This window comes from Euprymna scolopes, chromosome 23 (assembly GCF_053919585.1).
Source record: "Euprymna scolopes isolate OS-2025 chromosome 23, ASM5391958v1, whole genome shotgun sequence".
Taxonomy (NCBI): Eukaryota; Metazoa; Mollusca; class Cephalopoda; order Sepiida; family Sepiolidae; genus Euprymna; species Euprymna scolopes.
Window position 1 is genome coordinate 16,938,457 of NC_136504.1, and position 13,847 is coordinate 16,952,303.

At 33.6% G+C, this 13,847-nt stretch overlaps 1 protein-coding gene across 1 annotated transcript in view; it reads left to right on the forward strand.

The window, feature by feature from the left end:
- Positions 1 to 13,847, forward strand: part of LOC145245776 (dynein axonemal heavy chain 6-like) — a 265,159-nt gene that overhangs the window by 220,759 nt on the left and 30,553 nt on the right. Inside the window, exons 55-56 of the mRNA XM_080107390.1 lie at positions 1,107 to 1,347; positions 4,054 to 4,154. Coding sequence (XP_079963516.1) covers positions 1,107 to 1,347; positions 4,054 to 4,154 — 342 coding nt within the window. The remainder of the gene's footprint in view (positions 1 to 1,106; positions 1,348 to 4,053; positions 4,155 to 13,847) is intronic.

The window sequence follows — 13,847 nt, forward strand, 5'->3', positions numbered from 1 at the left end:
TATATTGTTTGAATATTTGGATTAATAAATATTGTAATTTATTCAAGTTTAATTTTCTTCATCAATTTTATTTTGTTTATTTATTGCTCTATCTAATACTCTGACCTTTTCATTATCTTGTTACGTTCTAATATAAAGCTAATAATTAATAATATTAATTGAAAGATGCGGAATAAAAGTTATACATAACTTTATTATATTATCAGAACAATAACGAAAAGTTAAGGAGAAAATTAGTCTATGTTTTTTTTCTTAATTTTCCCCTTAACTTTTCGTTATTGTTCTGATGATATAATAAAGTTATGTATAACTTTTATTTGTTATTATTTTCTCCTGTTAATAGTGTTGAGCTTTTATTATTTTGATAAGTTTTGCTTTTTTAAAGATTTAAATTTTGATAACATAATTATATATATATATATATATATATATATATATATATATATATATATATATATATATATAGTAAGTTATAAAATGTATATGGCGATTAAGCTACACTGAATATTCTGCATTTCATCCACTCTAGGACTCTTCAGGCTTATGCGCGAATTCTGTGGTTGTTTGTCGTTTTTATATGCGCATCTTCTATTAAGATTTTAGTTAGCCAATCAGCTTTCTAGTATCCAACTAAAATCTCAATAGAAGATGCGCATATAAAAACGACAAACAACCACAGAATTTGCGCATAAGCCTGAAGAGTCCTAGAGTGGATGAAATGCAGAATATTCAGTGTAGCTTAATCGCCATATACATTTTATAACTTACTAACTAGCTCTACCTACATATTGAGCACTTTTGAAGTAAATACTTAAAGTTTATGCATAAATCTATACTTTTGTATATTAATTTTATGTGAATAAATTAAGTATGTTGGAAATATTTTGTGCAATATCAATTTAACATCTGAGCAACTATGATGAAATATTGTGCATAATAAAATAAGCAAGTTTACAAGTTTTATTAGATTCCATTTTTAATCCATTTATAATGAAGAAACCAAATTATGCTTGAACTGAAAAATCCCTTTGCCACCTTCCATGAAAGATGTGTATTCTCCATTAAAAATTCCAAAACATTTATAAAACGATCGGTCTCTCTTTCAGAACTGTCATTTAGCTCAGTCGTGGATGCCCTGCATGGAGAGTCTAACCCGAAACCTTATAGAGAAACCTGAGAAAGTGCATGATGATTTTCGTTTGTACCTGAGTTCAATGCCGGCAAAACATTTTCCGATAAGTGTTTTACAGAACAGCGTGAAAGTGACAAATGAACCACCCAAGGGACTGAGAGCAAATATGCAACGGGTATTTGCGAACCTTTCACGCTCTTTTTTTGAGGACAACGGTAAGTTGTAATAATCAGCTTTTTTGGAAATCTATATAATTGTTTGTCTTCTGTATTATAAATCTCATCTGTCGGTTTAAATGTATGTATGTATGTATGTATGTATGTATGTATGTATGTATGTATGTATGTATGCCTAAAACTTTCGACAGAGGCGATGGATTTTCACGAGATTGGTATCGTTTTGAAACTCGAGTCTTTGGATGACAAATATCGAAAAATTGGCCAAAAACATTTATCCCTTCACCTTCAACTGGGCACTTTTCTACAAGGAGGGGGTCGCTTTTTTCGCCGATATTTTCGAAAGTCATCTCCTCTTTTCGATTGACTAGCTTTAATTTAAACCTTCGCCACTTATGGCTTTTAGGCACAATGGCAAAGACATCACTTTTTTTTTTTCACATTCTTTTCTTCCTTCGCGGTACAGGTTCGAGCCTGCCTGTCTGCCTGCCTGCCTGCCTGCCTACCACCACATTCTTTTTTGCTCAATACACACTGCCAAACAACCGGGCAACGCCGGGCACCCAGGCTAGTTTATAATAAGTCCCATTAAAATCAGAGATCAGAAAAATGTCAGTGGGAAGAGGCTCATGCTTCCTGAGACCCCTTTAAAAAGTGGAAGAGTTCATGTCTTCAAATGCTTTAAAAAGATCATCATCATCATCATCATCATCATCATCATCATCATCATCATCATCAATTTTATCAGTTAATCTGACGTCTTCTGAGAGCCTACGGTCTCCAAACTTACCTGTCTTGAGGATTCTGTTCAAATCCCACTATCTCGCATGCAAATTTATTGGGATCGTTCAACCTTCCACTTTAAGATCTCTGTATTTTCATATCTAGGAGTATCTCGACATGACCAAACTAATGTAGTCGACTAATCATCAGGAGTTCATCAAACTTTGGTACGTTCAGGGTATCAGGACAAATATGCCGGGTCTAAACATTTCTCTGTCATTATGCCAATGAATAATAATGCTGTAATTAAAATTGTAAAAATAAATCTAACATGGTTGAAGTTATGGAGAGAAGACACCATTAGAAGATTTTTAAATAATTAATATTTGCTCAAATTTAGAAAATATGCTCGTTTGTGTAATTTTATTGTAGTTTTAAAAGAATGAAAATTTGAGGTAATTATTTCTTTTTAATGAAAGGGTGTCATGCTCCCCGAGGACCTCTTTATAAAAATATAAATAAATATGACCATCTTACAACAACTTGCACGAGTAGCGTACCATTCCTACCAAATGTTATGTTTGTAGGTCTAATAAGCTCAAATTAGGGGACATACAACCAAACTCGAGTATCTCTGTTCTGTAGAGTTTGGAGAATTATGGCTCACAGCGCTGAAACTTGTTGCAAGTGGGATATTTTTCCTTGATCACCGTTTTTCCATATGCATACTGGTTTTTTTTTTTTACTGGTGGAGGTTTACTCATCAACTGTGAGCAAAATACTGATTCCTTTCTCTTAGAGTTTGGCTGTTTATGTTCAGTAACTCTCGCCACTGCACGTGGCTTATGTTGCCCTCTTCTCTTTTCTTATCCTGGTTTCACCGCGCTGGCAGCAGAGAGAGCACACCTTTTGTTTCTTTGAGACTAGGTTGTTTGTAGTATTACTACTATAATCTCATAAGATTATGTATAAGTCTCATAAAGTTATTTATAAAACTTGAATATTTTTTTATCAAGAAAAACAAAGGTGGATATTGGTGAAGAGAAATAAGGAAATAATAAGTAGGGCTGTGACAACAGCATATTCTTTTCATTGTTTTGACTCTTGAGTATATATCCGTTAATATCTTATATGTTTTTATATAGACGGATGTGGTTCTCGGTTGATTAACTGTATCTAACTGTGTCGGATATATACCCAAGAGTCAAAAGAATGAAAAGAATATGTTGTTGTCAGTAATAAGTCACAAAAGCTAATAGATGAAATGCTGTTAGGTTTTATGCCTGGTGCTATATTCATTAAGTAGAAGAACCTGTATTTTGTTTTTTGGGGATTTAGATAAATCTTTTGATAGAACAGATGTTGTATGGCAGGCATTGCGTAAATTAGAAGCAAATGAATGATTAGTAAAAGTTATTCAGGAAAAACTTAAAGTCGTCTTAGAATAAACATCACATTTAATGTTGAAATAAAAGTACATCATATATAAACTATAAAAACATCTACATGTTGGTATACAGACTATGAAAAACATCTATATTGTTATTATATATAAACAATAAAAACATCTAAATTATTCCTATACAAACTATAAAAAACATCTAAATTTGTTGGTATCTGAACTATAAAAAACATCTACATATACGACGAAAAACATCTGCATTGTTGGTATATAAGCTGAGAAAAACATCTACATGGCTGGTATTTGAACTATGAAAAACATCTGCATTGTTGGTATATAAACCATAAAAAACATCTAGATTGTTAGCGTATGAACAATAAAAACATCTACATCTTGTTATATGTTCTATAAAATATCTACTTGTTGGTATATGTTCTATAAAACATCTACTTGTTGGTATATAAACTATAAAACATCTACTTGTTGGTATATATTCTATAAAATATCTACTTGTTGGTATATAAACTATAAAACATCTACTTGTTGGTATATACACTATAAAAGCATTTGCATGGTTTGTAAATGCTCTATAAAATCATTTTGCATTGTTATTTTTTCAGTTTTAAAAGCAGATTGGTGTAAGATGGTATTTGGCCTTTGCTTTTTTCATGCAATCATTCAAGAAAGACAGAAGTTTGGCCCGAATGGATGGAATATCAAGGTAAATTATTTGGAAATTGTTTTTAATATTAAACAACATGAATTTTATATGAAGGCACACTCTTTCATCTCTATGATGCTTCATGCTTTACTTTTAAGCAGAAGTTTTGTCTGTTACGATTGTGTTTGAAGTAGATTTTTTTGTAACGTTACAACAGCTTCTGAAACGACTCACGGAAGTCATCTTGTGTGAGCGTGTCAATGACAGCCTCTTTCATCTTCTCAATTTTCTCATAACGACAGTCTCTGAGGTTTTCCTTGAGCTTAAGGAATAACCAAAAGTCACAGGGAACAATGTCTGGACTATAGGGAGGGTGAGGAACTGTCTTAATGCCTATCTTGGTCAAATAGTCTGTAACAAGGATGGAGCACCCTTTGGAGAAACTTCACGCAAATCTTCCACATCTCCAGTTCCTTGCAAATAATTGTGTGTACAGTTGCCACACTGACATCAAACTGTGCCTTTATTGTCTCTATAGACACACGATGGTTTTTATCCATAAAATTCTTTATTTGGCCAATAAACTCAGGTATTCTGACTTCTTTACTCCTCCTGTAGCAACAGTACTCCATCCTTGGACGTACTTGGCTTTTATATAGATAGAGAATTGCATCAACAGTGAGATATCTTCTGGAGCGCTAGAAGGATCCTACCATTTTTCTAGCGATCTTGACAATAGATTTGATGTACGCATTCCATGTCAGGAGTAAAAGTCAAGCCCAGAAGCTTATCAAAACATGGAGCTTCCCCTAGTCGAGAGCCGTCCATTTCAATTGATGCCAGATGGGGATCAGAGCGTTGACGATGTAAAGATAGGAGCTTGGTTTTAGATGTATTAAAGGTAACCAGCCACCTCTTTCCCCACTGTACTACGCGCTCGAGATCAGAGGAGAGAGAATCAGAGAGAATTTTTCATTTACGGCCTTTGATGTGTTGCCAAAGATGGCCGTGTCATCAGCATAGATGTCAATGAATGATTTAAGTATGTGTTTTGGGAGATCATTGATGTAGATCAGGAAGAGAGTTGGGCCCAGGATGGACCCTTGAGGAACTCCAGCATTAATACTGAGGGCCTCTGATTTCTGCCCATCAACCACTACTCTTATGAGCCTATCAGAGAGAAATGATTTAATGATTGAGAAAATATTTCCAGTAATACCGTAGCTGGAAATCTTGTGAAGTAGGCCCTTATGCCATACTTTATCGAAGGCTTTTGATTAGTCAAGAGCAAGTGCCCTAGAAATGAAGCCTTTGTCAAGAGATTCACTAATCCTATGAGATATAACCGTTAGCACACCTGCTATAGATCTAGCACAACGGAAACCATATTGCGTGTCACTAAGAAGGTTATTTCTGCTGAGGTGGTTGACTACTTCTCTATTTTAATATGGATTCCAGCAACTTACTCATGACACAAAGGAGATTTATTAGTCTGTACTGAGAGGGAGATGACTTATCACCTGAATTCTTAAATACAGGGCATACTGATGAGGTTTTCCAAGGTGTTGGAAAGCACTTCTCTTTAAGGCCACACTTTAACAGTTTTGTAAGTATGGGGGCAAGTTCTGGTTGAAGCTTTTTCAGCACTATAATTGGAATGCCGTCAGGGCCAGTTGCTTTACTGGAATCAAGGTTCTTGATTAGCTTAGCGACCTCATGCACAGATATTTGTATGTTGCATAGCATGTTGTCTGAAATACGGGGAGTTGATGGCCTTCGTCGCATAAGGTAGAATTAGCTGCAAGGTTCTTTGCAAATAGTTTTGCCTTGTCTGATGCTGACGAGATGACCTCAGGTCCATTGATGATGGTTGGGATAGAACCAAGACCGTCTTAAAAGACAAGATGGCCGGTGGGCAAAAATAATTTAATCTGCTGACGTCATCACGGGTAGTCCATTAGTTGTTTCTTTACACCGGTAAACACCGGTAGTAACTCGTGGATATCTCCATTAAACAAAGTAAGTTTTAACGTGCTCCCCCCCCCTGTATTTAACACGATGTAACTATAATTTAATTCAATATTATCATCCTAAGTTTTTTACCATTCAAAAGAAGCGTCAAATAAATTGCTAATATTAAAAAAAAATTTTTTACAGCATACAAAACTAATGAAAATGCGAGACAACATCGACTCTTTTGAAGAGACGATTTTTTTAAGCTGTTGACACGTTTTAAAAATTTAGCAAAAATTAATTTTCCTGAAATTTTCAATATTTAAAAATAAATTATGCCGGTTGATAACATTTTTAAACTTTTTTTTAAAGCTAGAAAGATAAAATTTAAAAATACTTTATATATATATATATATATATATATATATATATATATATATATATATATGAAACTTAAAAGTAAAAAAAAAAAAAAAAAACGCGCGTTCATTTCGGGTTTGTATTACTGTACACAGATTCGAAAAAGTTGTCAAAAAACAAATATATGACAAATAAATGTTATCAAAGGCAAGATAAGTTACTTTTCTACCAAACTAGATATATTTTTCGTGTTTTTATTCAATGTAACATGTTTATTCAGCTCCAAAAACAAGGTGTTATAAATAAAAAAAACTAGAAAAAATATGTCAAGCTATGTCACGGTAACATATATTGAGCGAGTTTTTTTTTACAGTATTTTAACCAGTTTTTTATTTATAACACCTTTTCCCAAACTTACCGTGTTAAAGAGGGAGTCAGACGCCATCTTGAAATTTCCGGGTTTGTATTACTGTACACATAGATTCGAAAAAGTCAAAAAATAGATGTCAAACAAATAAATGTTATCAAAGGCAAGATAAGTTACTTTTCTACCTAACTGGATATATTTTTTGTGTTTTTATTCAATGTAACATATTTATTCAGCTCGAAAAACATACAGTGTTTACCGATGTATTGGAAAATTTAAAATGGCGGCCGACTCTCTCTTTAACACGGTAAGTTCGGAAAAAGGTGTAATAAATAATAAACTAGACAAAATACTCTTAGAAATTTGCTCAATATAAGTTACCGTGACATAACTTGATATATATTCGGTGGTTTTTTAATAGTATTTTTAAAAACAGTAATGAATTTTCCGAACTCAATATTTTTCAATTTTTTAACTTTAAAAATCTATCAAAATTTTTTTATTGATTCTATTTTTACGATATTTTCAGGGTCAATGTGAAATTTTATGTTCGTTCCAATAAACCGAATATAATATTTTAGACAAACGTTTTTTTTTAAATTCACGCCCCCCCCCCAAGTGTCACCCATTTTTAACTTTCTCTTAAAAAGTAAATAATTAATTTATGTCGGAGTTTTATATATCACAAATTGAAGAGAAAAGGTCAATAAATAATATATTCAAATTTAAAAAAAAAAAAAAAATGCCTTTTTTAGAAATTTACCTGTAAAGTCCGAAGTTTAAAACCTTTTAAAAAAAAAAACACATTGTTTTTTTGTTTTTTTTTAATAAAACCTTGGTCCTTGCTCCTTTAATTGAAAAAAAAAATTAGGGCTTGAATTACATTTTTCGAGGAGTTATAAGCTTGGAAAGATGGGGTGGAATTATTCACTATTTTCACGAAATTTCTGACACTGCTATCGGTAAACACTGTATGGTTTTCGAACTGAATAAACATGTTACAATTGAATAAAAACACGAAAAATATGTCCAGTTTGGTAGAAAAGTAACTTATCTTGCCTTTGATAACATTTTCATTTAATTATATTAAATAAACTTCAAGTTTACTACAAATCAAATCGTGTTCCTTCACTTTTTAAAAATGTAATTTATAAGTAATTAAAGAACGCATTCTAATCTTTAAAATCTATAATACAACAAAATATTCAATTGCTTATAATACTTAAACAAACAACTTGTGTTTTATTATTTTTTTATTATTAATATTAGATGAGTTTCAGTATAAATCATCGTGTTCTTTCTTTATTTCAATCCAATTTTGAAGTTTTGTAACGCTGTCTGTAAAAATTACTGTTCATTATTGACAGTCTAAGAGTTCCACATATCTTGCTTGTTGGGACCTCGGCGATGACGTCATTTTTTCAGCTGACCGGCCATCTTTATAACGAAGGCCACGATAGAACACACCCTTCTGTTCAAGATCCTGTTTGCTATTTGCCAGAACTGGTGGGAACCAACCCGCTGCTGAGCTACTTTGGATTTAACGGACTGAGCATATAGCTCTCTTGCAATTTTTATTACTCTTTTACAGTGGTTGCTGGCGTTCCTGAAAGCAGCTCTAGTCACAGTGTATCTATTACGTTGGTAGCTATGAAAAAAGTGATTTCTGTGTGCAAGGCAGCAACACATTCTGGGGAGAACCATGGCTGGCTATTAGGTTTTTGTTGGAATTTTTTTGATGGGATGAATCAGTCTATGCCTACAATTAACCATTCGGTCAGGTTTGATACTATGGAGGACACATCCTTTTTAAACATGAAATGTAGGGGTAGATCAGATATAAATGTATGGAAGCTATCCCAGTCAGCCATAGAGTATCGATATACAGTACTGTGGAGAGGTATGTATGAAGACTTTTCGTTTTTATCTTAACTGATACAACCGAGTGGTCGGAAGAGCCCAGAGGGGACAGAACGGAACATGAACATAGCTCAGGGGAAGTTGTGAGAAAAAGGTCTAGAAGGCTAGCATATTGACGGGAAATATCGGGCACACGGGTGGGTTTGTGAACAATCTGGGTGAGGTCATAGGCGATGGCGAAATCATGACAGAACCTCTCGTCATCATCTTCCTTGTTCGAGTGGGTCAGCCATTCCACATTGTGGACATTGAAATCACCACAAATGTGGATGTTAGCCGAAGGATGAGCAGACGAGATGTGGTCAATTTTCTCAGATATGCTCTTAAAGAGAGTAACTCCACTGTTGTGGGGGCGATAGAGGGCAAATATAAATGCAGTGGTGTACGCAAGTGCAACCCAGAAGCACATATAAGGTAAATTAGAGTCTTCACTGGAGATATCCCTACCACACGGAAAGCCATCTTTAATGTAGGCACATATTCCATGCCCATGGCGATCTTGGGGGTCAGATTTAGATGTTAAGTTAGGGTTCATTTGAACCTGAAATCATAAATTTAAAAAAAATTGAACCTGAAATCATAAAAAATGGTCAGTCATCTCATAAGATGTATAGTAATAACATACTGAATTTTGAAGAGTCTGCAACAATTTTAAATGTCTGCACAAAAAAAAAGTCTTATTGAAGACATCTTGTATCATTTTTAACTTTAGGATAGCGTGCTCTTTGTACCATCATAATTAAGCTTGAAATAACATTTTCATCAGTCTATTATATTTAAGTTTGAAATAACGTGTTTAATAATACGTCATACTTTAATTTGAAAGAGCATTTTCATTGGTCTGTCATTTAATACGATTTTATTTCATTTCCTGTTGTCATTTATATTGGGTTGTGCATGATAATGTATCATTCTTGGTGCTGGATCTTCTTCTTCACTGTCGATATTGGTACAACACGTTGGTGCGCAGTTATAGCAGAGTCTTGTTCCATTTGGGGTTTCTACAATATGTAATGTTATACATTTTTTCAACGGTTCAGAATAATCTTCCGTAATATTTTAATGGACCCAACACGTTGTCAATTAAAGCCTCGCAAAGAGAGGAAAAGAAAAGGAAAGCAATTCGACTCAGCATTTTTTTTTCTTTTTAAACAAGAGGCAATTTATTCTTGATATTTCCAACAACACACTGCCTTTTGTTTTAAATAGTTCATTTTTCGCATTGACGCTCTCATCACCCACGTATCACTTGCTGTTATTTTCCGGTCATGTCTCGAATACATGCTTTTCTGTCGTCTTTGGTCTTTGCTGTGACATCACTTTGCACAGCCAGCTTGGTCATTTGTATATGTTAGCTATCATACAGCTGCTGCTGATGCTGATGCTGATGATGCTGCTGCTGCTGCTGCTGCTAACAGCACTAGCAGCTCTGCTATAAATATAGTTTCTTGTGTTACCATCTTTCCAGACCATAGTTTTGTCAACCTGTTTATTATAGCAACACATTAGCCTTGATATATTGATGGTAGATTTGTAGTGTGTCTGTTGAGATTGTGGATTATTCTTATTTCTGCAGGTCTTTTCCCTAGTCATTGTTCATATTTTTCCATTCCAGACTGTACATGTCTGGATAATGTGGTCGTTTATAGTCCATCCGAATTGTAGTTCAGCAGGTGATAGTACTTTGTCATTTATGAAGATTGCTCTGATCTGTAGTAGTGCTATTAGTATATTTTATCTTTTATTTTGGGATATTTCTTGCTTGTGAACATAATGTGTTACACATATTTCTATGAAACCATTGCTTCTGGCATCGTGTGGCAAGCTGGTAATCTGCTTAATACCCGATGATATAGTATAAAGCCTTGAAAAGCTTGTCTTGCCTATTTTGAACCATTGTCCATTATTATTATATGTCATCATCATTAAATAACAATGTGTAGCTCTTCAATTTCTTGTTCTCTGTCAGTGGAGGAGAAATCCTTTACGACTGAGACAATTTTTATTTTTGTTCCTTTTCTCCACATTAAAAAACGACCCTGGTGTCTAACTCTGTCCCGTGGGGAGACATTGTAAATAGGAACAATGTGTAGCTCCTTATTTTATCAACTACATCCTTGAACTGTTGTACTGATGTAGGAATTCTGTCAGCAACTGAGTATTTTGAATACCAGTCGACAGTTAGAATGCATTGTTGTTTATTGATCGCAAATTCCGATGTGATATATTTTCATAACCGGGATCGAAAGTTGTGTGGTTCAAGTTGTTCTCTTTTGTTTGACCCTCGGTGTTCCTGGCAAAATGATTGGCAAATCTTCTCTCTGTCCTTAAATATGTTTTGTCATTATACACTTTCTCTAACAAGATGATGAGTTTTCTCAATATTTTTATGTGCTTGATGGATCTGATGTAGAGTCTCATCTTTTATAGATTCTGAAATCAGAGCTAGTAATCCTTGGAAGAAAACTCCCATTTCAACTGCTAGTTCATTGTGGAACGACTAGTATGAATGCATGTTAGTTGATACATCTTGAACACTAGCGGGACCTGTGGAAATTTCATAGGGGACTCATCCGTATGTAATATATTGATGTTGGCATTCTGTAGATGTTCAGCGTAAATGGAGATGCTCTAATATTATTGTAGCTCTTTTGTTAAAACTGCAAAAGTATTTACCTAAGCTAGCAGAGATGCCCGGCATAGCCCAGTCATAAAGTAAGCTTAAATATAATATTTTAATTTTTGCAGATTTCGTATATATTATCATAGAGTTAATGTTCTATCAATTTTTATATATTATTAAGTTGCGATTTCAAAAATAAAAAAATATATATTCATATGACTTGGGTGCATCAGCTTGAATCAAAACCGAAACCAAAACTTCTGAAAAAAAAATGTATATATATATATAACTTGAGTTCCTTCAGCTATAATCGAAACTGAAATCCAAATTTATGAAGAATTCTTGGTAAAATTATTTATAAAAATGTATATATGACTTAAGTGCCATCAGCTATAATCGAAACCGAAACCAAAACTTATGAAGAATTCTTGGTAAAAATTTTTTTTTTTTTTAATTAATGACTTGCCATCAGCTATAATTGAAACCAAAACCAAAATTTATGAAAAATTCTTGGTAAAATTATTTATTACAAGAAATGGAAGTCTATAACAATTAAACGACAGTCACTCGGAAGTAATCGTTATGCACAAAATAAATAACACACACGATATCCTATATACAAACAACTATGTATACATATGTATTCTTGTATGCAAATACTCATGTCTAATAATTAGTGCTAGAACAACATTGTTTTGACTCTCGAGTGTGTATCCATTGATATCTTATATGCTTTTACATAGAGTGATGTGGTTCTCGGTTGATTAACTGTGTCTTACTGTGTCAGATATATACTCGAGAGTCAAAACAATGAAAAGAATATGTTGTTGTCATAGCCCTAGTAATAATGACTTCTGCATATACCAGCATCTTCATCAATGTATTTTCAAACATGGTCTTACCCCACCCCAAATAATAAAAAAAAAAAACACAGAGCCCATATTAACTTTATTAAATTTTATCACCATTTATAAAATTTTAAACCAGCAACTGCGAAAACCAGCTTCACTTGAAACAAACTGTGTGTTATCTATCATCCCTAGCGAAGAAATGATGATGATATAGATTGGCACTCAGCCAGCATCATGGAACTATATGCAAATGGTTTGATTTTTGTATCAGAGCTACTCTCAAGCTCATCTGAAAGCGGTCTACTTCCTGTGATACTGACTTTGTTTGGTTATAGTACAACAGAAAAACGTGATCAGTGATCATATTTTTTAGATTATCATAGCATTTCTGGTAGTCTGTCTCCCAAATCCATAGTGATTGTGATTTCAAAAGATAATGCAATGAGTGTGTTTTATCTGCAAAATTTTATAAGATACTAGCAAGGCGCCTGGTGTTACTCAGTAGTAAAATATGCTTAAATATATTTTAATTCACACAGATTTCGTATTTATTATTATAGAGTCAATTATTTCATATTATACTGTACCCAATATATAGTCATGATTTCGAAAGTAAAAAAAGGTATGATTTGAGTGCCTTCAGCTAGAATCGAAACCAAAACCAAAACCTAACAAAACATAATTTTATGATTGAAACTATGTCCACAAGTTAAGCAAAGAATTAAGTTTATTTGTACTCAATATGGCTGAACTGTGGAAAGGAGTGTGAATTTTATTAAATACAAGCAGGTTTACATGACAACAATGTTTTTGAAATACAAGATGCAAGCAAGGGCGGTCGGACGGTTCACAGATTTTTATAATTATATAGATACTGTAGGAGATAGGTCAACATTTTCAAGAAGCGCAGTAGCTTATCTTTGTTGCTGTGGGTTTGGCATCTTTATAAGGGGCTTGATTTGATGACAGTGGACGTGTATATGTTGCCTAAGAACGTTATATGGGGTTATTTAATAACACTGTTAAATAAAAGATCAGTTGGATCATCAGGTTGTGCAAATTCTTGTCGTTCTATACATCGTCTTCCATGTTAAATAATGCTAGCAACACTATCTTCATCCTCAAAGATTTGTTTTGTCTTTGCTTGAAAGATATCTTGTAAAATGCTTAGGCCAAATGGTGATCATTTCCAGCAAACTCTCTGTTCTGCACGTTATTAACAACTGGGATTGAATGACCAATATCCTGCTTTGGTATCTGGTTTACTTTTGCTTTTACCAAGTTTAAATGCAGTTCTTCTGCTGTTGGTATTTTGGTCGGATATCTTTTCAGGCTGGAGTTTAGTACTGAAGTTGGGACACCAACCACTCTGTCAAAATTCAATCTTCTTTAGCACATTCTCTTCTATTAGCTTTTCTAATTCTTGTTTCATCTTGTCTTTAAGTTGGTTACTGCATTTGCATGGGGTATTAAGTAATGGCGCTACATCCATTTTTTGTAAGAGTTTTACTGTTCCGTGAAAGTTTTTTTATTCTGTAAAATAGTTCTCCATTCTCGATACGTTTCTCTCAGTTGTTGATGGATATAAGTTGTTTCTGTAGAGAATAATGAAACCCGATGATTAGTTATGAAATGATCAATTGAAATGAACTAATTTTAAACAGGTCAGATTTTATTTT